Genomic DNA, 26770 nt, shown 5'->3' on the forward strand with positions numbered 1-26770 from the left:
TTTGCAGATGTTGCCTCCTCAAAAAAATCACTAGGTGACAAAAATTTTTTGTCCCTTATTTTTATTATACAATTTTGACATAATTTGCACCTTGGAAGTTTCTTCTGGACTACATACACAAACTTATGGAGTCAGTAGCTGAAAATGTAACACTGCTAAAATCCATTGTTTTCTTACTGGTACTTGTGCATTTTGAGTTTAAAGCATGGATTTAGTGTTGTACTTGCATCAAGTATATCAAATTGCATTTGTTTTTAATATTGGGTTTGTGTTATCCTTCCACCTACGAACCCAGGTATAACTGATATTAACCAATATTGCTGGCTATCATGTGCCCATGCAATGAATAGTACTTGCTGTAAATCTGGTGTGACATACCCCAACATGCAACAGAACCATCGTTCTTTTAATCCATGAAACCTGTGCTGTTTCTGCTACATGTCAAAATGTCAGTGAGGAAGGCATGTTGGAAGCTTCTCTTTTTGCCACCTGTTATACTTTTTTTTAACCCATGTAAGCCATATTTTGCTACATCAGGTTTTTGTACTTGACATTACTAAAGTTCTTTTTTTAAAACCAAGCTGTCCATGTTTATTATGTGCAATTCCAGGTATTATTAAATATTTTCATACTTGACTTTCACTTTGTTTGCAGAAGCTCTCCTTTTCCTTTTCCAGACATTAACATTTTGACATATGCTGTTCTAAAATGCTTGTAATGATTCTGCAGATTTGACCTGTTAAATCTGAATAAGAAACTGCTAAAACACTATTAAATCAAATGTGGTTATGTACAGTGACCGCAGTTTATTGGACTGAATAAACTTTGATTTGCCATTACAGACAACACAAAGTAGAGAGTAAATATAACATCACTGAATAGACAACTAGTGAAAGTTTTTCAAACCATCAAAACTGGTGTACAAACTGGAAAGTGAGAAATAGACACGACCTGTCTACTTTTGAGATTAAAACATCCCTGATATCATCATCATCATCATCATCATTATCATCATCTACTTAAATTCCATCACTGCAGCAAGCGGCCATGACAATATAATATTTTTACGTACAAATACAAACAAAACAAAAAAAACAAACAAACAAAAAAGAAATGGAGTAAAGGGGGTTTGGTCTCTCTCTTTTTTCCTTTTTTTTTTTTTAAATAAGTTCTGATGATTACTGGGGACCTGACTAGATTAAATCTCAATCATCCAGGAAGTCTTCATCAAGGTTGACGTCTGTGGTGTCAATGTCATCCAGCTCCATGTTGTCCAAGTCCACCTCCAAATCGTCTAGAATCTACAGAAAGGCACAAACATATGAGTATTGTGATTCTCTTATATGCTTCAGACATTCAATTTCATCTCATTCACTTGGATGTATAATTATATTCAATGATCAGAGTTAAGAGTATAAGAGAATTAAAAAAACAATAAGTAAAAAATGTAAATCTATACAATAGGCTAAATGTTGCAAACACCCACTATAATCAAAAAGAGAAGAAAGTCCTACCTTATCTTTCTGCGACTGTGAGAATGCAGGGATTTCCTCCTCCTCTTCGTCCACCACTGTAGGAGCAGCAGATTCTGGCTGTGAATGCGTCACTGGTGGTGCTGCAGCTACAGAAGCTTCTGCCACATTGGTGGACTCCTCACTATCCTCTGTCTGTCAGAAAAACACAAGTTACATTTTTACAAAAATTCATTTTTTAAATTCCTGCCCATAGATTCTTCTTGGTTAAATCCCAGTTTTTACAGATTACAGATGCAGAGTAATGCATGTGAAGACAGTTGGAATAGGCTGCAAACATAGAATTAACAGAAAATGTTATATACTGTACAAACCTTTGAAACAGGAGGAATGAAGGTTCCTTTCGGCTCATATCCTTGAGCCTCCTCAAGAATATTCCTGTCTTCATTGGGCTGCAAAATAATGGAGTTTGGTAAAAGTATAGGACAGAAGACTGGAAAACAACTGCAGCCATTTTGTCTGCACATAGCATAACCACTTTGTCACTTTAAAAGCCATACAACTCACAGTTACAAGGGGATAGTCTTTAGCAGGTCTGCAGGTGCCCAGGCAGGTTTCTCTCAAGTAATACTCAGCTGCAAAGGCTTCTTTCAGCCCAGGGAAGAGATTTTCATATTCCGTAGGGTCTGCTAGGGATTCAGCTGCCTGCAAGATTTAGTCTAATGTGTCACAGTAATGGCAAAACATGAAGATATCTAAACTAAGTGAAATAATTTTACTCAGCCAGAGTTCTCCGTCTTACTCTTAAGAATCAATGATCCCGGTAATGTAAATGTAATTTCCCTGCTCTAGATTGAATCTGATTGACTTTCTTAATCCCAACTTTTCCAGAAATCCCTTGCCATAGAAATACTGCTTCAAATAAAATAAATCTCCATAACAAAACTGACCTTCTGGTTGACCTTAGCCAAATTCTCTCTCCACAATTTGACCACACGAGACACCTGACTAGGCAGGTAGGTGCGAGCTAGGAAGGCAGCTTCCGGTAGCCGGTTTGTCCTGATCAGAAGCTCTAAACACTGATCAAGCCTTTGAGAGACAGAGGACATATCAACAATTAATAGTTAACACATATTTGTTGTTGATGATAGTTTGTGCTATGATATGTCCACCAGTGTCACCATCAAACACATTCAATACTCACTTCCCCTGCAGGAAGTAGGTCATGAAAGCCACATTGTTCTTTCCATCCCTCTCTGCCCCTTCAGCCAGCTTGCCCACCATAGTAGCATTACCGGACGCTGTGGCAAGAAGGAGCAGGCCACCGTAATCCTGGGCATGGTGAAGGCACTCCTGAGCCAGACCAAACTGGCACTTACTGATAGCAAGTTCTGCTAGCTGCTTCCATTTCTGCTCTGACTACAGGGGGACAGAATGACAAACCTTTTAAAAAGTACCTGACCACTGATGATATTTACATTTACATTTTACATTGCATTACGATATTATGTGACACCAAACTACTGTGAATTCTTATGAGTCATCTACTACTGTTTCAACATGTCCTTACCTCTGCCTCCACAGCCAGCTGGTAAGCGATCTTCAACTCTCCTAGTTGCAACGCCAGCTCAAACCTGTGCTCTGGGTCTGTGGACACAGCCAGTGCCTGCTGCTTGAAACCCTGAGATAAAGAAATAAGGGCCATCAGCATGCTAAAAAACATCAAGTCCTTAATAAAATAATAAATGACAAGTACTCCAATCTTGTAACAAACACTTTTATGTTACAAAATTTTAATTAATATGACTACAATTGGGAAAAAAAAAAACTACTGCATTTCCTTACCTGTTTCTCCAGGAAATGGGCCACCCTGGTCCTCTGTTCTTTAGGAATTGTGGGTAGCACTTTATCAGCCATTCCAAAGTCCCTTCTCATTACAGCAGTCTGGTACTCCAGGACAGAGACCAGCAGGGAGTAAGTGACAATGTTCAGTTCCTTGTCTCCCAGGTACAAACGGTCATCTTTAGGTATGTAACCGAGCAGATACATGGTCCTGTAGGGAGAGAAAGTGTGTAAGACCTAACATTTTCCACTGCTTCATTTAAAAAAGACATTTTTCTAACTTTTGATTACCAGGTGTTAAAATCAGGCCAAAAGTTTTTGTAATCTCACCGATCCAGATGAGCGATAGTGACGATCTCTCCTCCAACATAGTAATTTAGTCTGTTTACAGAGCTGGTATAAATGAAGCAGTCTCCTACCCAAAGTCCAGTTTTTACAATTTCCTGAATCTCTCCTTGGACCTGGACAGAGACAAAAAGGATAGTGTGGTTCATAAAAAGTATGGTTTAAAAAGTTTAAGCTTAGAAACAAAAATTATGTTTTACTGTTAAGCACTAATTTGACATAAAGTTATGCTAGACCACCTAGGGAATTGTTGACACTGAAGGTTATTAAAAAATAAATAAATACAGTACTGAAAACGTGGAAATGCATCAACACACCCACCTCAAAAGCATCTTCAATACCATCCTCTGTTATTCCCTCATTGTTTTCTTGAGAGGCAGCTACTTTATCTGCCAGGTAACGCAGAATGAAGAACGACTCCTCTGTAGCAATGCAAACCAGCTCACCAGAGTCTGACCAGAAAATCTAGGCAAATCATAAGAAAGGTGAGAGGTGGACATGAGAAACAGATGAAGCGTGTACACATGTACACATGATCAACATCAGATTAAAGTAGCAAAAATGAAGGTTAAGTTCAGGTAGGCCTCTCACATGCTTGGGCTGAATCTCGATGCGGCGGATCAGCTCTGTGTTCTCCCAGTCATAAAATGCCAAGCCATTCACTGACCTCACACCAAGTAAGAAACCTCCATAGACACCTGCAGAGAAGATTGGGACCACATACACTGATTAATACACTGGAAACAATCCTCTTCTAAAACCACAAATTCTCTACAAAACAATGTTTACATTACCTTCAGCTCCAAAGTCAGGCTTAAAAGATTTCTTTTCTTTGAAGTTTTTGAAAATTTTGACGATACTGTTGCTTTCTCTGATGGCATATCTGTAATAAAAAAGTGTAGTTAGCTCTAAACTCTTTAATAATAAAGAGAATAAGTTTCTCACCTATACGGAGCACCTCTTTGCAAACCACATACTTACTCAGAGGAGTCATGTGCCCAGACAAACTCCTGTGCGGAGCCGAAGCTCTTGTTCCTTAAAGCCATGGCAGTGTAGATAATATACTCTCCATCCCCACACACTACAACAAACCTGATGCACACAAAAATGCACAAATGAGTTACCAGTCCTGACTCACAGAGATCTTTTGGTATATTCACCACTGTCCTTATCAAAGTCAAGTATTTGTGATGCTCATATCTGGCTCTTTTTGAAAGGTGCTATTGAGTTAAACGGCTTGGATTAAGCGTCCATTTACCTTCCATTAGGGTTATGCTGGATAGTTTGAGGGTAAATCTCACAGCTGCCCATGTCTTTAACAGCCAGCGGCAGCCTCTCACCATCCTTGATTTCAGCATCACCCATGGCCTTCAGGTTGGCTTGCTGTATTTCACTGTGCTTGGCCCAGATGATTTTGCCATTACTGTCCATAGACATGGCCGGCTCTTCCCGACCCACCTACACAGCGGAGGAACACAGAAGAGAGAATTGGCCCTGTATTTAGCATTTTGTATATTAAAAACAAATTAATTAAAAAATAAATAAAATAAGCTATAATTAGGCAAACCATATAAGTTTGTTTAGTATTGGTGTTTTTTAATACAGTCAAAATACATTTCAAGAATAATTCTCTTTAACTCACCTTGATGATAATGCTGCCTTCATCGTAGCCTAGTGCCACATTGTTGGAGCCCCTAAGTCCACACACACACCATACTCTCTCCATGCCATAGTTCAGTGTGCTCTCCAGTCGATAAGTGCTTGAGTGCCAAATACGCACAGTACCTTCAGAGAAAGAAGTCAATGTTACATAAAGTAACTCTTAGTGAGGCCGTGTGAAAAATACAGTGTCAATACGGCTGTGCACAGGATGGGATAAGATGGTTCCTGCTTACCATCCTCTGATCCAGTTATGATGATGGGAAGCTCAGGGTGGAAGCTGACACAAGAGACGTTCTGGGCATGTCCCTCCAGGGTCTGAACACAGGTCTTGTTCTACAACACAGATGAAGACAGAGTATACATTTATATCCAGACACAGTGCTAAAGGATGCTCACACAAAGATTGTGACCGATCAGTGAGGAAGATACTTTTTAAGACACTGACTTTTTATAAAATGTAATGTAACAAAAAAAATTTGCCTACACTGCTTAAATGGTTATTACTCTGAATTGATCGGAAGTGAGAAATCAAACAAATCATTCAAGTTTTCTAACCTGGTAGTCCCAGATTTTAACTTGACGGTCATCAGCCCCTGAGATGAGGTAGGGCTTGTCTCCTCCGCTGTAGTAGTCAATACAGTTGACTCCTTTCTCATGACCCTCCAAGGTGAAATTGGGAGAAGAAGAGCCCAGCTGCCAAACCTGAAACAATCCAAAGGTCACAACAGAGAATTGCTGTTTGCACATTAAAGACATTATACATGTATAACTTAGAATTAGCTTAATCTTTAACTAGTAAAGAACTATACTTGTGCAGATGTTGATGCCCTGCAGTATTTACCTAATTAAATTATTAATTTGAAATGATAATAAAATTAATGGAATTAAAAGTAGCAGCACCAAACTGGGGCATTTAGTGGTCTCTACCTTAATTGTTCTGTCCAGAGAGGCACTTGCAAACTGGTTATTATCTTTTGGGTTGATGACAATCTGCATGACATAGTGAGTGTGACCCTCAAAGACTTGGCTGCATGACCACTTCTTCTCCCAGTCCCACAGCTTGATCAGCATGTCATCTGCAAAGACAAAAAAACACATTCGTGCATATGTGCAAGAATATATATGCATTTCACAATAAAAGGTATAAAGTAACATCACACATTTACTAGCGTACCACTGCTAGTAAGGATGTAGGGCTGTGTTGGATGGACAGCAATGCAACGAATGTAATCAGAGTGGGCCTCAAACATGTGGACCCGCTCCAGGGTGTTGTAGTTGAACACACGGATCTGCATGTCATCCTGTACATGCCAAATAAAGGGAGGAAAAACTGATTATTTTCTTTCCATATTAAAGAAAAAAAACATTACAGTTAACATGGAAAGATTAATGTGACTATTTTACATCTTAATGTGGCATCACTGCCACATTAAGATGTAAATTTTAACTAGTGGTTTTTGTCTTAGGAGAGGCAGAGCCAACACCAAATTCAACAAATTCTCTTTATGAAAATTTTCAAACTGCTGGTGTTCAGTGAGCCTGAACTAACTATTGGATGTAACTCACCGCTCCAGTGATGACCCAGTTCTTCCTTGCCACAAACTTAGAGGCTCTGACAGGGAGGTCACATACTTCAAAAGTCTTGACAAGAGTCTGTTTAAAAAAAATAAATAAAAAATAAAAATGCATTAGTGGGCAGGTTATAGTCTGCAGCATATTCACTGATTTTAAATGTCTATTGCATTATCTTTGATAATATTGACATACTCAAAACATGTTTATTCAGTCAGGAGTCTTAGTGCCGTATAAGGGGTAGGGGTATACTGGGTCAGTTATTTGTGATTATACCTGTGTTTCATGGTTCCACACACAGACACTACCGTTGTACAAACTGGCCAGCATCCATGGCTCGGTTGGGTGAAGGTCCACACTCTTCACTCGGTCTGACCTGGCTGTCAGCCTCCGCTTAATGTCTAGCCTCAGAGGCTGAAAAGACAATGGACATCAGTGTTTTTCATAAGCAATTCAAACTCTCCTTTTTGGTAATTTTATCATTAGGAAAAAGCTCCGCGTCAACTGGTATAACTAGTAGAGAAGGCAAAGCAACTGTTAGCATGCTAGTGTTAACGTCGAACCTAAAGTAGTTCAAAGAACGACTACAATACGTCGGTACTCAGCAGTATATATTATATTAGAACAACGAGATGACAGACTGAAAACAAGTTTAAGTACACAAAACGCTAGCAAACAGCCAGGTTAAAAATGTTAGGAGACATTAGACGCACGTCTTACTGCTAAATGTAGCTAGCTAGCAGCTATGCAATTTACAGAACTGCATTATTATTTGAGAGTCTCAAAGTGGGTTTTTGTTTGACAATTCAGCAGATTCAGATCACATATACAGAAAGAAACATGATTAGAACTGTTTCAAGTGTATCTTACCATATTTTATCCCCGTGTTGTCACAATAAGAGCCGATAAAACAGCTGCAGTCGGGGTCCAAACGTAGCGATTTCAGTGAACAGTATACTGGATACTGACGTGGAACTTCCTGAAACCCAGTCTCGCGTGAGTTGCGATCATGAATTGATGACGTGACAAGTTTCTCGGCCCGCTGCTTCTGTTTGTGTTGTGAGCTGATCTGCCACATTGACAGAAATGCTTATATGACGTTAAAGTCCTTTTTTTGCCATAGGATACGTCCATTTCAGTCGGTTAAAAGTTTTCTGTCATTGTAGACTACATACATAAAATTAACTTTTAGGATGTTGGACTTGTAATAGTATTTTTGCAGTGTGATATTACTGCTGACTACGGAACACAACTGTGTGGTATCACAGCCTAGCTGACCAGGTAAAAATGGGCGACTGTGGGGCAGGAAGGTAGAACGGTTGTCTACCAATCTCACAGTTGTTGGTTCAATCCCCGTCTCCTCCGGTCACATGTCGAAGTGTCCTTGAGCAAGACACTGAACCACAACTTAGTTGCTCCCGGTGAGTGTTGTCCAGCTGCATAGCAGCTCCCCCACTGGTGTATGAGTGGGCGTGTGATTGTTATTGTGAGTGTGAATGGGTGAATAAGAAGCAGTGTAAAGTGCTTTGAGTGCCAATAGGTAGAAAAGTGCTATATAAGTACAGAGCATTTACCATCTATGTGTCAGACATTGGGCTACTTTACAGAATGTGTTCTTAAAGTGTAGGCTGTATGAAGAGTCAATGATGATACATAGTGATAAATAAAAAACTTGCTTTTTTCATACTAAGAATTTACAGAACGTGTTTTTTATCCTATGTTTACTTATTAAGAGCCTAAATTAGTAGTTGTAATATCAGTCATATTTTTGCAGACACAAAAAGTAACCTATAACCAAAATTTGCTATACAGTTCGGATTATTGTCACATAATATGAACAGAGTTCAGAGGTGTCAATCTGAATCCAGTGCTGGTATTGGTGTACCATTACATTTGATCTCTTTTCCAGGAAACCGCCATATGTTCCCAGTAGATGGCAACTCGAGCATCGGTTAAGTCTACCCACAACCTTTAAAAAGTTTATTTAATATTCCATTCTGTAGTAGGAATTGTGACCATGTCACCACTACACTAACTACATGTGTGGACACATGTCACTGTTACACTCTCTTGAGTATGAATGCAATTTAGGATGAATATATTCTGATTTGATTTTGATATTAGTTTGACTTCCTAGCAGCCAACTTATGTCACAACCTTCTGTCAAAAAGTATCATCACTTTTCATGATGTCCTTTTCAGAACAGGTTTGTCTCTATTCATACATAACACACACTACTTCTTCTATATATTCATTTTATTCATCACTATGAGAAGCAAGCAACCTTTTTAACAGTAAATGAAAACAAAAACAGATGTTTATCTTTCATTCTCTTTTTTTGAACACCTGAAGACAAACTACATCTTCACAAGTGAGCTCCTGTAAGTAACGAAGGAGTAGAATCTTGTTAATATCGGATTGAAAAAGACAATTTCTCTTTAATCCATCAACATTGTTCTAGTTTAAATGTTTGGTAAATAATTAAAAGACCATGACTAATATTGTTAACCCACCAGGACAAGTTTGTCTCCTTCGATCCAGTGTTTCCAGCCACGGTCTTTCTTCTCACCTTTCTGAGTGCACACCAGCTTGTCCCCTTCCCAGGTCACTAGACTCTACAAGATGACATATAATTTCCTTTTTTAAACATTAATATTCTAAAGGAAAGCCTGTCACTTATTATATAGCCTATTATATAATACAAGAATTTTACTAGTATGTAAACCTACAATGCTTTTCTCGCGATTTCCACTTATCATCATAAATAAAGTGTTCAGTCAATGGATTTTATTTTGTGAAATTTTAACTTGCATCCTGTTTTCCTATTTTAGAGAATACATTGTTACAAATACTATAAACCTTCCCTCTGCCTTCTCTTTTTTAAAATATGTCTCTGCTTCTAGCTGAAAAAACCCTCTATATAATGTCTATGTTTTCACCTCAGATGATGTCACCTGGTTTCCAAAATTCTTCCAGATGATGTCACGTGAAGGAGTTTTTTTAATCTAGAAGCTGAGAGAGATTTTGAAAAGGGGAAGGCAGAGGGAAGTTTAATACAATTCATACACGTGTAAAATAGAACTACAGGAAGCAAGTTGAAAATGGGTAAAGGTTAAAAGACTTCTCTCCACTGTTGGAGATTTTAATTGTTTTCAACACAGGTGCTACACACAAAATCATAAATGACCAATTACTGTCCCTACACAAACCTAATTACAATATAGGCAATAAAAGAAGACGTGAACATATGGAGTAACCAGCTGAAACTCACTCACCGGCTCTCTTTTCAAGGACTCTATACACTGAAGGTCAACCCACCTTGACATTTCTGTTGTCTAGTCCCTTGGTATACTCATCAAACTCCACCCCTACAGTGAAGGCAAGCTCATAATTTCTGAAGGTGCTCAGTGTTTTGAATTCAAACTTATCTCCATCTTGAATGACCACTTTGGTCTGAGATAAGGAGATGGCGATTTTTCTTGTGGCAAAGTCAATGTCTGGGACCAGAAAATAAACAAATTATACACTGTTTTCAGGGCAGTCAAAATTATATTTTTAAAATTAATGTCTGTTTCACTCACGTTTATGTTTAGCCTTGAATACCTTTTTGGGGGGAAACTCAATTTTTGGCCAATTAAAAATACTTATAATTGACTGGATGTGATTTTAAATGAAAATAGTTTTGGCTATTTAAAATTATAGCAAGACTGTGTAGTTATAGCTCTAACCACTGCTGCTTCATTTTGGTAAATTGAAGCAGGACAGAAAGCCACTGTCTTAACAGAAGTGTTAAGTGTGTAACCAACGTATCACAGCATATTGTAACACTATTTGAAAACACAGCAAAGACACCACAGATCAAAATTAAAAATGAATTAATTAATTGCTTAATATGAGTTTCTTACTTAATGCTTTTAAATAATCCTCAAGTTTCTCATTGCTTTCCAGTATCCACTTCCCACTGAGGTCTGCAGGCATGGTGGCAGCTGGTGACACTGTTATGTGTAAACGTTAAATAGAGTAAGGAGGGGGAAGGTGCATGGCCTTCCTCCTGCTTTTATGTGAGGCAGGGGACCTGAAGGCAGAGAACTATTGATACGTGAGTTTATGGCTTGAATGGGATTGGCAGGGGCAGTTGTTTTGGAGGTGGAGGGGGGAGGTTCTTTCATTCTCTACACAATCATTGAGAGGTTACAAAGGACATTGAGAGTGCCCACACACATACCCACACAGTAATGGGGGCACCTTCTATTTCACATGCACCTTTTAACACATATGTATTTCAGGGTTGGAAAATGTACAGACAGGAGAATCAATTTTGTAACATTTGCCAGCAGTATCGGCTCTTTATTTGATCTTTTTCTGCTAAACCGTAGTGTGTGAACTTTGACCATGTAGGTTATATAAGTATAAGCAGTCTTAAAATAAAAAAAAAAATCAATATTTAAAATACAATTTTTAAACATTGGAGAAGAAAGACAAGTAGCACAGGCCCCTGGCTGAACTCAAACCCAGGATGCTGTGCTTTAATCATTCAGGTCCAGGCCAATCCCTCAAAACACATTTACATAAAACAGTTAAAAAAAAACTAGTTCAATAAAAAAGTCATCCAGATATTGTTAATATGAATCTATAAACTTTAGTTTCAAATATTTACAATTGGTAATTGAATTGTTTGTTTAGGAGGCTGACATTTTAGACAGCAGGAAGCTTTGAACAGTCATTCAGAACTTCTAAATGCAGGGAGAGACTGGCAAATGGAGAGATTTGGGACGATTTAGGATGAAAACAGTCAATAGTCTGTCGGAGACTGCTAACAATTTAAGACCAGACTGTGTAGCTCAAAATGGAGTTAGCTGGTATTAGCGTGTTAACATGGTGGTTTAACCTGGTATGCAGGGTTGTTTTGAGCACAGCAGTGCTGGGAAAAACAGACAGTAATAAGGCAGTTGGGCCAGCCACTGTTACTTAACCTGAACAAATCCAAACTCAATGTCATACTGGGTCATGGTGCCAAGTATTTGGATAGAGATCAAGAACATGTTAAAGATGAAGACGGAGGGTGGTCATTTTCTGATATAACTGCTACTAGTAGGATTAATGGAACTAGATAAGCAGGGATAATGGCTGGTCTGCTGAGCAGCCAATTAAACTAACTATAAAGCCAGCGTAGTTGGCAATAGCAGCTTAGTCCAAGCAGAGAAAATGTAGATGAGGTTGGGTCAAGGCAGCAACTATTTACCCTTTGCTGAGGTCACAGGACATATCAAAAGCAGCTTTAACATGTTAGGGCAATTTAAGGGTACTGTAGATTAGGGTGAGAATCATCTCTCACCAGGCCCAGCAAAGTTATAATGAGGTGGTCTGATACTGACCCACTACTTTTTGTGACTGGCAGTTATTCCGTTTTAGCCCCGACATTCACTAGTGGTTTGTATTGGGAGAGGCAGAGCCAACCAATCCCACTGTCAACTTGAATGCCATACACGTAAATATAGCATGCTGGCTCATATCAAATTATGATTGGCTTAAAGGCCTTTTGTAATGTTCCAGCATCGTGCTCTTATGTCTTGAACACTGATTTAAAGTGACCTCAGAGAACCTCACCTCCTTCATCAGATGAGTGTTAAAATTAGAAAGGTTTAATACAAGTCGGTTTTCACATACAAGAAATTTGTCTTGGTCATTTGGTGCAAAAACTAGTTATTATAAACAAAATGAGAAAAAAACCCCACTAATTTTATAAATGCAGAGCACTATTTGGACTGCTGCATTAATGTGATACACCAGATAGAAAAGAGTGCTGTCAGTGGAGAGACCTGAGCCATGCAGATGAAGCTAACAGCAATCTGAAAAATCTATGCAGTAAAACCAATAAGCAAAACCCATTTTTAAGTGTAAAACAATCTTCTGTCTTGTACTCTTCATCTGCAGACTGCCAATCAAAATGAGGGTTGAGCTATTGACATGCAGCCATAGAACCTATAAATTCAGAGGAAAAGTTTTTTGAAGAAAAACGTAAATGTAGATTTCACTCTGGTGTTAGTTGCTGTCTCCTTCCTGAAAGCACTTTTTTTTTTAGCCAGCCAAAGTGAAAGCAGGGAGAGATCAATAACAACCCTCTGAGGAAGCATAAATAAACAGAGCCCACAGGTAGATGCTGGGGTGGTGGAGGGGCATAAATGCACAAGAAGCAGCAGGAGGTAGAACAGCAGGACGAGCAGCAGCAATTAATGCACAAGTGAGCTGGACATCTTACAGCTGTAGCAATGTAAAATTACCTGCTGCTCTGTGACAGGGCACTGGCTTGGGCCCTGCACACATTGGTGTAAGCATGAATGTTTTTTTGTGCCATCTAATAATAAAGCAAAAAAGAGCTTCTAGCACCAGCCTTTGGCGTATACATTCAGGGATTGGCTTGGTTGAGTCTGGGCATAAAAATAAAGATAATAAATCTCTCAGCAAAATGACACTGTTGAGCACTGTTGAGTTTCATTTATTGATTGAATGATTCATTATATTGTCAGTGGCACAGTCCCAAATGAATTGGGGAGGATCTATGCATCAAATATGATAACCATCTGGAGCTTATAAGCATTAGTGGCTCATAAGCTCACAGTTCTTAACCAAACTTATATGTTTATTATTTTTCATCCACAACAAACATTCCGAGAACTAAGTAGTCAGATTACTGTTTTCTTTACTTTGTCCACTGCTCTGTCCCTCACTGTGCTGTATCTAAATTGACTTTGGCAGAGTAAGGCAACAGTTTTAATGGAATATAAAATGTAATGTAACATTTGTATGTGCGTAATGTTTATTCATGAGAAATGTGTGGATGGAATGGATGTATTTGGAGAGACATCTAGAACAAAGGAAAGTTGGATAGTTCGTCAGAGGCATTGGATGTGTCTGGTGTGTCTCAGCTGGGGGTCCGCCTTGTTCAATGAGAGCCAGATTAGGTCTTCTTGAAGACCTGCTTGCAAACAGCTCCTGCAGCTCTTAGCTCCTGTTGACGACAGTAGACAATATAAAGGTTTTGAAATCGAGAAAAATCCAAATGTTCCGAAAGATTACATCGGGTTTTTAAAAAAAAAAAAAAATAAAATCTATTTGTTGACAGATGTGGAATCACTGCACCTTTGCCTTGATGCTACAATCACAGATAAGCACCCACGTCCAGAAAACAATGTCCATGGCAGCGATTGTCAGATGAGAAATGCAAGAATGACAATACTACTTTCTTTCAACTTTAGACTTTGTGGGTATGTATGTTTTAGATGAGCCAGTGGTTCTTTAAATTAGTATAAGAAGTAAGGGCTTTTCATGCTTTAAAGAAACAGTTAATTCAGTTTATCTGAAACACTTTCAAATCACCCAAAATGGAGACCAAAATGGATGTCAATCCTGGTCCTCAAAGGCCTCTGCTCTGCGTGATTACCAGCTATCCTAATCTTACCCACTGCTAATTACCTAGATCATATGCATTCAGTCAATCAGAACCTGGAAGACAGATGAGGGTGGAGAGCAGGAGGATAAATTGAATTGGTATCTTGCAACTTCTTATTCCCTGAAGACACCTGATCCAGGTAATCAGCAGTGAGTAATGCAGGGATAGTTGGAAAACATGCAGAGCAGGAGACCCCGAGGACTAGGATTGAGAACTACTGGAATAGGACAACAGTTATTAAACACACTGTAATGTATTTTCTACCACTAGAGGCCACTGTTGCTCTACACCTAAATCCTCATCCAGCTCTGGGGAACTTGTACTAATAACTAATTTCATGGTGGCTGATTGAAAACATCTGTTGGCATCACTTAAACCAAATAATTTGGGAGATTATTTTTGCTTAGCTTTGATAGCAGTAATCATACAGAGGAAAATCTGATAATGCTGAGCTAATGAAAATGGTAATGTGCTAGTCATTACTTTAAAGTCTTTTCAGATGCTAATGCTTTAATTATAGGCCGCAATGGGGGACACAATGAATTTCACAGTGGAGATGTTTTTTTTAAGTTACTGAAGTCCTTGTAAGAAAGATTAGATTTGCAAAGTCAAGATAATAACATGGTAAAGTTTGGTGTTGATATGTGCTGCATTACTTAATATGTATAGACACGTAATTTTAATTTTGAATTATTTTGCATCCAACTTTCTGAGGGTTTTGGAGCAAACACTTGAGACTCAAATATGCATTGTTTACCTTAAACACATCATGGTCAGATGTAGTCTATTACTATATGTGAGAATAATATAATTTGTTTGGCTTTAAGTGAGTTTTAGACCTGGTCTTCTAACTTTCATAACCTACTTTCCATGTGTGCATGCAGCTCATACGTATAATGTTACTTCTGCTAGAGCTAGTGGGCACCCACTGGAATCACGCATAAAAATACATGCACTGCACATACACTGCTGAGAGGTATTTTGGATTCGGATTAAAGTGTTCAAATTGCATACATTAATATTCATGGAGAGAACTGATGTTTTCTTACCAAATGAAGCTCATCTCCCTCTAACCAGTGGGTCCAGCCTCTTCCTTCGATCTCTCCTTTCTGCACACACACCAGCTTGTCCCCCTCCCAGGTGATAGTGGTCTGCATCAGGGTCACAGGTCAAATTGAGACATGTGATTATAAGACACATTGCATGAATGGATGGTTTATTAAAATGTAACAAAGTAGATGTATGTTTCCTCTCATAAATATACATTTTCTGAGTGAGGTACCATTATCTTTCATCCTTCTTACCATAATTATTCTGATCAAATCGACACACAAACACACACACACACACACACACACTTATTTTCTCTTTCAGCCACCCTCCAAACAGCTTATAGCTTATCTATAATCAGCCTATCAGCATACAAAAAAGGTTTTTTTAAGGGGGACCACATATAATCTTTGATCCCATTAAGTATTTAGTGTCACAAACTGATTAGACAAATGTGAGCCTCGTATTTTCCTGCACTATCTGAGATTGTTGGCCTTTTTTAACATTTTTCAATGACAAGAGTGAGAAAAGTTTGTGGAAAGTTTCATAAGTAAGAAAAGTCAGTTTACACAGCCTCAGGTTTTGCACCAACAGCAGATGTGTTATGCCACAAGTCCCCACACCTGCAGCAGTGTAATTAAACTGCAATGTCCAATGAGTGGTTTAACAGGCTGGTTAAACGTTTGAACCATGCACCACGCAAACAGGCCTACTCACAAATCTGCCCTCTCTGAATACGTTTGTACAAATACTCACCATGCATTTCCTTTCATCCACTCCAGACAGATCCTCCTGGAACTCTTTGCCCACATAGAACTCCATGTTGTAGTTTCTGAAGGTGCTGAGGGTCTTGATGATGATGTGGTCCCCGTCCTGGGTGATGTCCTTGTCAGGCTTCAGCAAGTTGGCGATTTTTCTGATGGCAACATTTACATCTGCGACAGGTCCCCAAGTAAGAAGTAAAGAGAATTGAAGTTTAGAAATAGCATGAGGTTTCTGGTATTGCTGTCTTTAGGTATTTTATAACAGTAAATCCGAAGTTAACATTTTTCTGTTATAAAAAGACAGATGTCTACAATCTGAATCTCTCTACCACTGAATGCTATGTAATGTGTGTAACTATGTTTTAACCTGCCCCTACACGTCGATCTGGCATCTTGCTACTTCTAGAAAGCTCTCAACAAACTTACCGAGAGCCTTCATATAATCCTCGAAGTTTTCGTTGGAAATCATTTTCCAGTATCCGTTCAGATCGACCGGCATATTTATGCCCCTGGTTTTCGTAGGTCCAGTAAAGGTGCAGGTCCGTCTTGCAGGGCGTCCTGCGATGGAGTGCACCCGGTGTCAAAAGCCCCAATTTGAACTAGACCTACTTTAATCCGATTACCTGTCGGGCTTCGTCCAAGTTCCCTGCCGCGGTCGTCACTATGTAACCCTTCAATCCTCACCACGCTTTCCCTAAATACTGTATGCTGGCAAAATGGAAAATGCAGACTTAATGCACAAGACATATGTGAGCTTTATTTCGAAGTATGCTCACTCAGCATTGGCCCAAAGTATTTGTAAATCCACATGTGGCAGATTTGGTTTGCAGTTTGGTTATGTTATGTAAGATGAGTTAGTCACGATGCAGCTTAAAAACAATCAATAAAGATTAAAGGCACAAAAAAGATGTTCAGGCTGTGAATGTGGCAGCATGGAGAACCCACTGTGGCTGATATGCACAGCACAAAGGCAGAATCACCTGAGATTAAAATGATCCAACGGGAACAATTAGATGTGGCACAATAGGCCTGTCACATCTTTTGTCTCGCCTAAATAACTCAATTAATTTGATAATCTCTCTTTTGGTCCAGCTGCAGCCAACCCACTGTCTAAATTCTTTAGTGACTGGAACACAAATGCACATGCACACAAATGTTTCAAAGGATGCCAGTCAGTATGAGTTGCACAGTGTTGCTTTCAGCCATTGGTCTCAGTGAGAAAACACCTCTGGTAGCTGAGCAACTGTCAGGATTACTTTAAATCCTTTGGTGGAAAAAAATATGGGCCTCACAGACGCAGTGTGTGGATGATAATGGGGACACCGAATAGATCCAGAATGAAATGAATTGCTGCTGGGAGACTGCTGCTGAGTACAGACACCCACATTCATCTTCATATGAATGAAAATTAAAAACAGGATGGAGTTTACATTTTACATGCCTTACAACCTTGGATTTTTAGACATAATGCCGTCTCTCTCCACCAGAATAGAAAATAAAATTGACATCACATAACATACTGACATTTTTTGAAAAAAACTAAGTGAATATCTATTAACATTAGACACTGAATACCACTATTTGTCTTTACCAAGACTGGTAGAATGTTATAATGGCAAGGACAAAAATGGATATGTCATAAAATATTATTAGCCACATTGTCAATGATTAAACTTAGTTGTGTAGTTTAGTAATTTTTTAGACTTCATTCATGGTATCTCTGCTGGATGACCTGTGATGTTAGAGGGACTTAGACTTAGTACTTTGTTATTCAAAATGTAAAAAAAAAAAAAATCCTCAGACAATGCTCCAAATATACAGGATTTATTACAACCTATCATACTCCTCTATGGTGCACAATGTGAAAATCGACAGGATGTCAAAGTTTTAGCAGACACACCAACAATGTAATGCAAAGATAAGTTTCAGTATTAGCAACTTATTCGTGTGTACGGTAAAACTCACAAGACAAAACAACACTGTGTAGACACTTCCCACTCTAAAGAAGTGATGTCTTTAAAACACATTTTATTCCAAGTGTTTCTTTGCAGACATTCACAGGCTGTGCGAACCTCTTCCCATGTTCTGCATCAATCACCTAGGTTCTTCCCTGGCTGCTGTGCCTACTTGGTGAGCGGCATCAGCACCTTGCCCTCGTTTCTCCACCTGCTGTCCTCAGTGCAGAGGTTGTGCTGATGAATATACTCTACCACAGAGTTTGGGATGAGGTACTTCATGCTTACACCCTGTCTCAGAGCATGGCGCGCCCCTGTGGCGCTGGTTTCATTCCGCACCCATTCATGCACATGGAAAATGTTTTGCCTGTGGTGGGAGAGCATGTCCGACTCGTGAACGCCCCGCTCAGGCTGAAGCCTGCTTCGACTGATGCAGATGAGGCCAAAGCGTCCTGCCATCTGCTCTACATGGTCATCCTGCCACAGGCCTGATCTTAAAGGTGTGGAGGAAATCGGCTCCACACAAAGTTTGAGCTAAGGAGAGGGGCCTGAGGAGACAGGTTGAATAAGATACTGTAGTGAGGTTAGAAAATAACAGGTAATATATTCATATACACTGTAATGTTGCACTTTGAAATGTTGCTGTGGAGTAGTAGCCAAAACAATAATACATGACCAACCTGTGACCTCTGAGAGTGCTGCTAGGAGGAGCAAATTTCGAAAATTTGTAAGCACTGATGATGTGAATATCAATGAAATTGAACGTTTTTCATTTGGAGAAAGCAGATAATTACGGAGAATGTAAAAAAAAAAAAACTTTTTTACTTCACGGTCCTGGAGGCAAAAAGAAATCAAACAACACCAAGACTTAAGACTTTGTAAATATGTCAGTTCTTCAAACAAAATTCCTATTTACCCACTTCTTGTCTGATGAGATCTCAAGAGTATTTCTAACTATCAACTATTATCTTTCATTTTTTTTAAACTTGAAATTTTAATACAGTGCTGTGTTTTATAAAAATGATTCTGCTAAAAAGCAGATAACCCATAAACCTATGAAAATGTTCCTAAATTATGACATAAGCACCACCACACTAACACAGGATATAGCTGCTTTGTCCTTTGAGCATTTACACACACATACAAGTCTTAAAAGTATTAAAACTATGTCCTAATACTCTTTAACCACTATTAGTCAAAACCACAGAGCACCATTAGGCTTCTACTTTGCATGTGTTAAGCACGGGCACATTAGTTATAGAATTCCTCACTTTAACCCTGTTAAAAGGCTTGTTAGAGATGTTTTTAAAAAAAAGTGTGTCATCAACCACTGTCTTTTCTACACTTATATAGCATTATTATGTAGCTCCTGCTTTCAGTGATTCTGCAGCCAAGCTAGTGGTCAGCATGAGAATGTGGTACTAAGAATAACAATAATAGAATAACTGATGTTTACCATGTTAGCATGCCAACATTTGCGAATTACAACCCCAATTCAAAAAAGTTAGAAAGATGTGTAAATGTAAATAAAAACAGAATGCAATGATTTGCAAATCTCATCAACCCATATTTTATTCACAATAGAACATAAACAACACATCAGATGTTGAAATCGTAACATTTCATGTCAATTATTAGCTCATTTTAAATTTAATGGCGGCGACAAAAACCAATAGAGGAGGATTTGACAGCTAATTAGGTTAATTGGCAACAGGTCAGTAACATGACTGGGTATAAAAGGAGCCTTTCAGATGGTAACATCTCTGATGGTATGGGGGTTACTGCCTATGGCAAGATTAAAGGTTTATCTTAATTTGGAGAGGTGCTGCCTCCCCTGACACAGGCTCATGAACAGCACTGGCAGCAGTGCAAAGATACTTAGTTCTAAAAGTTCTGGAGCAAGGCTTGTCTGACTGACAAATCAGAGATGAGCAACAATTTCTGCTTAATAGTGGATTTTTAGCAGGGTTAATAATTAGAGTTTCATTAAGACCACTACCTGAAGGGGTGTGCAGAGCTTAGCAGAGTGTAAAGTTGAATAAAAACCCTTCACTGTTTTCAAGTAAAGCTTCTTAAAGGTGCTCCAGGATTTTTGTGTGGTTGAGTGTGTATGTGTATGTTTGGGAGTGAGTTAATGTGTGACGTGGCCTGCTCATAGCCTCTCACAGCCCTGGGACAAGAGGCCACTTCATGCCCTGATCTGCATGTGTGTTGCACAAACACGGCTTAGAGAGGGATTTGTGAAAAATAGGAAAAGTGAATAAAATGAGAGAAACCTTTCTAAAATAAGCCCAAACGTGTACCCACAAGCAATTACAACTTACTGTGTTTAAATCCACTGTGTGTTCAAAAATATGGTGTAAGGTACATTTCATCTTTAAAAGCTGATTCCTTCCCTTGATAAAGCCAAACAGCATATTTTTGGCAGTAAAGCTCTGCACTGCACTCAGATATGCCTTCACATCTTTTAATTTACCATCCAGCACCACTGATTGTGTCTCTTCACCCATATTCATATCGGACAGCCTCCTGGAACTGTACCATCCCCACTGACTAATTCATTAGTGTGGTCAATGAATTTAACAGTCAGTAACCATAATTTCACCACATTAACAATCCAGACCTTACACAGGTCTAGTCCAGTCTCGCAGCACCCAAGAGTCCTATAGACCCTATAATATAAGAAAACTGTCAACACTCCATGAACTCCATGAAGGACAGCTGAATAGCAGCAAAGGACAGTACATCCCTTTGGTCTGTACTGGTGGTCAGTAAAACGTACTTTCACAATGTATTCTGTATTCGGCAGAAATGGCATTTTGGTGAAGTGATCAATCAGTGAAGTGGTCTGAATTATTCAGTGAAAGGACAGGGAATTACCGACTCTGGTTAGTATAAGCAACCTGCATAATACTGTGGTGCTTTGACAGGTAACAACAAAGGTTGGTATGACCTTTCAGTATCTTGCCTGTTCACCTCACATATCCAGGAATAAAAGGACAGTTGTTTTATACCTCAAGGTATCCACCATCTCCATCCAACCTGGCTGCTGGCTCTCCCATTCATCAACTGTGACCCAGCTGGAGCTCTGGAGTGCCAGCTTTGCCATAGCAATGCGGTACTTAGCCAATACCAGGCCTTACCAGCTCGCTAACTGGAGATATAATGCCACTCACCACCTGGTACTGGCCTAAAGGGGAGAAGAAGAGAGAAGAGAAGAGAAGAATGCAGAAATTCATTTTAAAACTAAGAAATATTGATGTTGGTACTGTTAGTGTATCGTCTGAACTCAAATTTGTCAACATATGCAATAAGTGAGCGTTTTAAAAAGCGGGAGATGATGTTTCAAACTATATTATTACTCATAGCTTATATTATTTCATTAATGTTAAGTGTTGAAAAGCTGCTTTAAAATACTGAAGTAATTGAAAAGTTTGAATATTAAAGTTATTATTAATATCAAAGTGCATTTATTGATATTTTGGCCATTAGGGAGCAGCTACTACAAGTCTAAAAACAAAGCCCTGTTATCATTATTGACTTGGAGTGTGTTAGCAAATATTCTACTTTCACACCCTGAAGACACGAAGCAAATTTTGCGGTCATCTGGAATCATGTTTCTGGCAAACTCACATTTGTTAGTACATAATTCATATTTTGTCTCTAAAAATTTCTGAGACAAATACATGAATCTAGGAGCACATTTGACCCCCAAGGCTATCTGGAAATAAAGATATAACACAATAAAATCAATAGCAAAACTTGCAGTGCACTCAAAAGGCTTTTTAGAACTCCAATTTAATACTAATTTTACATGAACCCAATTTGTGCTTGTGGATTTTTTATATAAATTGTATCTTCTTATTTTAATTTATTATTTTAATCAAGGTTTAATGTTGTGATCATATACTGGGTTAAAAGTGATGTACACTTACTGACTAATTTGTTAGGTGCACCTGTACAATCTCATGCAATTCAATGCAGCAGTTCTGCCGTGAATGCTACTTTTACAAGGTTATCATTTCTTTTTCTTTATGTTGAAACTGTCAAGAGGTTGATAATTGTACTATTTGTTTATTATTGAGGCCAGAGTGGGTAGTGGAGTCGTACTGGAGTGAATTATAAGAACAGGTGGTTCTAATGTTTTAGCCCACTTATTTATTTTAAATAGGATGGCCAAAACTTTAGAACCACCTCATAATATAATACACTCCAGTACAACTTGTTCCTTGCAGTCTAGTTCATGAGCAATTATTAGATAAATTGAATATGTAAACGTGTACTAGAAGTTATGAAGGTAAAATTTTTTTAAATTTTCTTGCTCAAGTTTTGCACCTTGGATTAGTGTGTGTGTAGCTTTGCACAGTGTTATTATCTTTTTATAACAGAAAAACAGTCTAGAGCCAACTATGATTATCTAACTTTAGGGTCAGCCTTACAGCCTCTACAATATGTGTTTCTGATGTCCGGATCTGACCTGTGCAGTACATTTGGTCCCTGGCCAGCTCAACAGCCTCATGTGTTGGTTGGTGATGGGATTAAAAGAGCCGCAGAGTAACAAGATTAGTGGAACACGGCGGGTCGCCATGTTACTTTCCCCCTTTACACAATCATCTAAAAATCTGAAAGCAAGAGAGAAGGAAGAGTCATCAACACTGACTGGGTTTACATGCACTTACAGTAAGTAACCTAAATACTGTTAATCCAAGTATACATTCAGCTGATCTGACTTATTTTAGAAGCATGGCTTACAGATTTTAACTGTAAAGTGTCCTAAGATGCGAGTGAATGAAAGACAGGCCGACAGACACAATGAAGCACTGTTTAACAGCACAAACTGTTTGAATTTGAAAACACATGATGAAAAGCTAGTTATTGAGATGCCCACAGGACACTTTGCGTTTGTTAATATTTTATTTGGGCTTCCATTTAAAATGTACATGTGCTCAAATAAACAACAAATAGAAATTAGACACCTTGTTTAATGTTTACATGGCAGAGAAAATGGTATTTGTGAGGAGAAATCAACTTATGGAATTTTGGTTTTCCCAATACCCTTTACTGTTTACAGAAACAATGTTTCAAAAAGTCACATTTTCTAGAAAGTTGCCTGTAACCGGATTACTTTCATGCACTGACTGTAGGAGTTTTAAACTCAAAGTACCTTACAATGTATAAGCACAGCATTAGTATAGATGGCCCCAGTGACAGGTAAACCAGTACCATAACCTTTCCTCTGCTCATTCATCATCAGGACACAATGTGCTTAGAAATACTGGCAAGAATAATGTGGCAGCATTTTAAAAGAGTCAGACACTGGAAACGGGGGCCAACTTCAGTGGTTGTGGGTGGGAGTTTCTACATTCATCTAAAGAGAGAGCTAATTTAATCAGCCACTCATGTCTGTATCCCATTTAACAGTGCAAAAATGTCACTTTAAACTAAATGGGGAATTGTCTGCACTTATTTAGCGGCTTTTTAACGTTACTGGACAAAGCGCTTCACAATGTTTCTTCCCATTTCACCCTCTCTCTCTCTCTCTCTCTCTCTCTCTTTTCCATCTATTTCAACAATAATCAAATCAACGTGCAGAACATGTTCCGCCGTGGCGACCCCTGATGGGACATCTAAAGCGGAAAACTGCCGGAAAAGTGCAGTAAACCGAGACGGTCAAACCTGACATTGAAGAAGCAGCTTACATTTATTAGTTTACAAAAACAAACGACACGCAAACAAACGCACGTTCGAACAATTCTTTACATGAAAATGAAGACTAGTGTATTCACACTGTCAAATCACATAATGCATTGTTTTTAAAGAATGACACAATTTGATTACCTCCTTTCTACAACGTTGCTTTGCAGCGGGAGAGTCCCATTTATTGTTCTCCGTGGATCTGATGAGCTTTTGCTCGATGGTTCCGCAGAGAAAAGCTGGCTGAAGCGCGACCCCTGGTGAAAAAGATTAGTCCGCGTACGGAGCCGGAGCTCTCCACGGTACTGAAATACAGCTGGGAAGCTGCTGGCGTTTGTCATTATAACGAGTGGATGGTTCACAATAACTTACCATGCATTAATTACTTTCTGAATGTGTCATTACAACATTACTGTGGGATTTAATTTTTTTCGCTGCCTCTGTGGGCGAGCACAATAGCATGCCAAACCACTACAATAATAAGCTGACCTTTACAGTGGTGCAGCATCACACATCTATGTGCTCCTGGTAACCTTTCCTTCCATTGTCGTTAACTGCTTGTCAGATGAAAACTAGAAGCTTTGTCAAAAGCTAATTGACTGTCTGTAGTGCAGCTGGCAACTATTTCCGAAATGGCTACACCAAATGGCTTTTCCAATAACTGCTTTGTCACACAGGAACAAGACCAACTTCAAAAGTATTTTGAGGTTCAAGTAAGTGCTATGGCGTTTCAGAGACCACTGATATATAACCAAAGAGCATAGCAAACTCTACTCAAAGAGGGCAATTATTGTGCTCTTTTAATTAATGATTATTAAAACGTATTCATAAGTTTCCTTATTTTTTTATGAGTAGATATTGTACTTATGTGTGCATAAAAATTGTAGATCACAGAGATCTTGTGCATTCAAGTCCAGGCTCATTATTGCAATTCTTTTACATGACTTGATAGCAAGAAAATGTGTATATGAAAGACTGTTCTTAGTACAACAACAATAATGTAATCTGGGCAAGAGTCAGATTGATGTGACAGTCATTTAATATAATTTGGGGATTCGTATTTTTCAATTCTGTGCACTTTCAAGGTACATTGTGGATTAACTCAAAGATGTTATCACAGTGAGGATCCTATACCTAAATGAATGAATCAAACACTTCATAGGACAAATAATTTATCAGTCATAAACTACTGAATACTTAAAAAGTCATAACAGTTTGGGCTTGCTGGAGAATACTCTAGATCCAAAACTAAAAGTCAAAACTCAACATATTATAGATAATATGAACTACTGATATAATCCTGTGTAATTGCCAATGATAAAACAAAGTAGGACCTTAATAATGCCACAGTAATTCACTTGTTCCATCCCATGTCCTTAATGACGGCTTATGTGACGACTTGACCAGAAGTACAATGGACAAAAGATGTGGATTACATCATCCTTCCCCTGGCACTGCTCTGGTGTAACTTAGCTGCCACTACCCATGGAAACAGCCAATTGGGAGCGTGTGTGTGTAAGTGACTGTGTATGCATGTAAATGCAGTCCTTCATGTGTTTTATGCATACAATATGTGTATATGTTTGTGTGTGTTCACTCACTGTTATCCTCTTAACTCACTTGAGGACTGCCCCCTCTCTCTAATCCCCAGAACACACACCCACACCCAACTGAAGAGAAGCATGGGGGAATAATTAAAGAACAGACGGCTATTAGAGAAAACCAGTGATTCTGCCACAGGGTGAAAACTGAAAGACTCAAATCTGTGAGGGGGAGTATAGTATGGAGGCACTTGTCAGGAGGATACAGCTGGAAAAACATCATAGTGTAGCAGCAGCTTCATTTGATTATGAAAGGAACATTGCTGTAAGAACATGCAAAAACACAGCTCATGTTACTTTTTAATTAAAACAACACATAACCCAAATGTGGCCTAACTCGTACAGACTCAGACGATTCATTGAGGCTAAATACCTTAAGGACAGACATATATTGCTCATCAAGCTGAATACATATAGTGTACCTTAGCAATGTGGGACAGATTAAATCTGACCTTGTCTTTTATTATCCTGATATGAGCAAATGACAAGCAAATATTAGTTTGACAGTAATTAAAAATATTGGCCCCTGACTGGGCATGTGGTGACCCAAATAAGGGGTTGCAAGATAAATGTAAAGGATAGAGGATAGTTAAAGGTTTAGTATCTTTACAAGTATCTGTTAACGATTGCAATTATGATACTAATCACTCTATTTGTTTTTTTGAATTACATGCCTTGTACCTCACTTGTAAAGTTGCTTTGGATAAAAGCATTTTCTAAATGACTTAATGTAAATGTAAATGGTGGCTTAGCATAGTACGGCATTTAAAAATATTCACGTAAAACAAACAAACAAACAAAAATGCTTTTTTGTTTGAGCTGGTCAAAAATAGTAGCATAGTGTATTATTACAATAGTAGAGAATTACTGTTCCTTAAGTCCTCATGGTATTTAAATTGGAAATAATTTATGGGTTGCAGGAGCCCTTTGCAAGGCTGTTAAAATCTTTTACCCTCTATAATCCAAACTAATACTTATCTCAGGTAGATCCCCTCCCTGCATCCTCACATCTAGCTTTCTGCATTTGCAGTTTAGCTCTGTTAATATGTCAAGCGTGCCAAATAAGCCAAATTATGCCCGCTAATGTCGCTTACATTCTTCAACATAAACACAGGGACGTTTTCAAGCTTTGGGAGAAGCCTTTTTTTTACTCAAAATTATGATTGTTTCGATATTTGTATTTTTTTTTCAAACAACCCTGCATAAATGCAGCTTTGTCGTGGTGCCATTACTCGACATTATTCAACATGAATGTCCAACTTTATTTTATTTGGAAAACATCTGTCCGGAAACGTTGTTTTATTGACGCTGTCTGTACGTCACACTCGCTCTCTTTGCCTTCAGTGCTTAGTGGTTGTCTCTC

The 26770-nt window shown here is 38.6% G+C and overlaps 3 protein-coding genes and 1 pseudogene across 3 annotated transcripts; all 4 read right to left on the bottom strand.

The window, feature by feature from the left end:
- Positions 1-786: 786 nt before the first annotated feature.
- On the bottom strand, positions 787-7909 carry copb2 (COPI coat complex subunit beta 2). The gene is made up of 22 exons (XM_067474873.1): positions 7764-7909; positions 7170-7307; positions 6888-6974; positions 6496-6622; positions 6249-6397; positions 5877-6023; positions 5555-5654; positions 5302-5444; positions 4918-5117; positions 4641-4751; positions 4454-4542; positions 4251-4357; positions 3981-4124; positions 3645-3775; positions 3318-3525; positions 3043-3153; positions 2677-2891; positions 2423-2561; positions 2040-2177; positions 1847-1924; positions 1515-1667; positions 787-1301 (listed from the first exon to the last, which is right to left on the bottom strand). The coding sequence occupies exons 1-22, from the start codon at positions 7764-7766 to the stop codon at positions 1206-1208; spliced, it is 2814 nt and encodes a 937-aa protein (XP_067330974.1). The 5' UTR covers positions 7767-7909; the 3' UTR covers positions 787-1205.
- Positions 7910-8994: 1085 nt separating this feature from the next.
- On the bottom strand, positions 8995-10939 carry LOC137098548 (retinol-binding protein 2-like). Its single transcript, XM_067474874.1, has 4 exons — positions 10799-10939; positions 10212-10390; positions 9407-9508; positions 8995-9272 (listed from the first exon to the last, which is right to left on the bottom strand). Exons 1-4 carry the CDS (start codon positions 10869-10871, stop codon positions 9219-9221), a joined length of 408 nt encoding a protein of 135 aa, XP_067330975.1. The 5' UTR covers positions 10872-10939; the 3' UTR covers positions 8995-9218.
- A 2434-nt stretch (positions 10940-13373) lies between these two features.
- On the bottom strand, positions 13374-17029 carry LOC137098532 (retinol-binding protein 1-like). Its single transcript, XM_067474838.1, has 4 exons — positions 16584-17029; positions 16150-16328; positions 15393-15494; positions 13374-13902 (listed from the first exon to the last, which is right to left on the bottom strand). The coding sequence occupies exons 1-4, from the start codon at positions 16654-16656 to the stop codon at positions 13852-13854; spliced, it is 405 nt and encodes a 134-aa protein (XP_067330939.1). The 5' UTR covers positions 16657-17029; the 3' UTR covers positions 13374-13851.
- A 936-nt stretch (positions 17030-17965) lies between these two features.
- On the bottom strand, positions 17966-22730 carry LOC137098426 (nicotinamide/nicotinic acid mononucleotide adenylyltransferase 3-like; annotated as a pseudogene).
- Between the last annotated feature and the right edge of the window lie 4040 nt (positions 22731-26770).

Source organism: Channa argus, chromosome 14, assembly GCF_033026475.1.
Source record: "Channa argus isolate prfri chromosome 14, Channa argus male v1.0, whole genome shotgun sequence".
Lineage (NCBI taxonomy): Eukaryota > Metazoa > Chordata > Actinopteri > Anabantiformes > Channidae > Channa > Channa argus.

Coding starts and splice junctions, on each gene's coding strand:
- copb2 (XM_067474873.1), bottom strand. Junction 6,024..6,248: donor CTCTGGACAGAACAATTAAG/GTAGAGACCACT, acceptor GGATTGTTTCAG/GTTTGGCAGCTGGGCTCTTC. Junction 2,892..3,042: donor AGCTGGCTGTGGAGGCAGAG/GTAAGGACATGT, acceptor GTCCCCCTGTAG/TCAGAGCAGAAATGGAAGCA.
- LOC137098532 (XM_067474838.1), bottom strand. CDS start 16,656: ATGCCGGTCGATCTGAACGGATACTGGAAAATGATTTCCAACGAAAAC. Junction 16,329..16,583: donor GGATTATATGAAGGCTCTCG/GTAAGTTTGTTG, acceptor GACCTGTCGCAG/ATGTAAATGTTGCCATCAGA. Junction 15,495..16,149: donor TGGATGAAAGGAAATGCATG/GTGAGTATTTGT, acceptor ACCCTGATGCAG/ACCACTATCACCTGGGAGGG.
- LOC137098548 (XM_067474874.1), bottom strand. CDS start 10,871: ATGCCTGCAGACCTCAGTGGGAAGTGGATACTGGAAAGCAATGAGAAA. Junction 9,509..10,211: donor TAGACAACAGAAATGTCAAG/GTGGGTTGACCT, acceptor GTCATCTTGTAG/AGTCTAGTGACCTGGGAAGG. Junction 9,273..9,406: donor AAGGAGACAAACTTGTCCTG/GTGGGTTAACAA, acceptor CGTTACTTACAG/GAGCTCACTTGTGAAGATGT.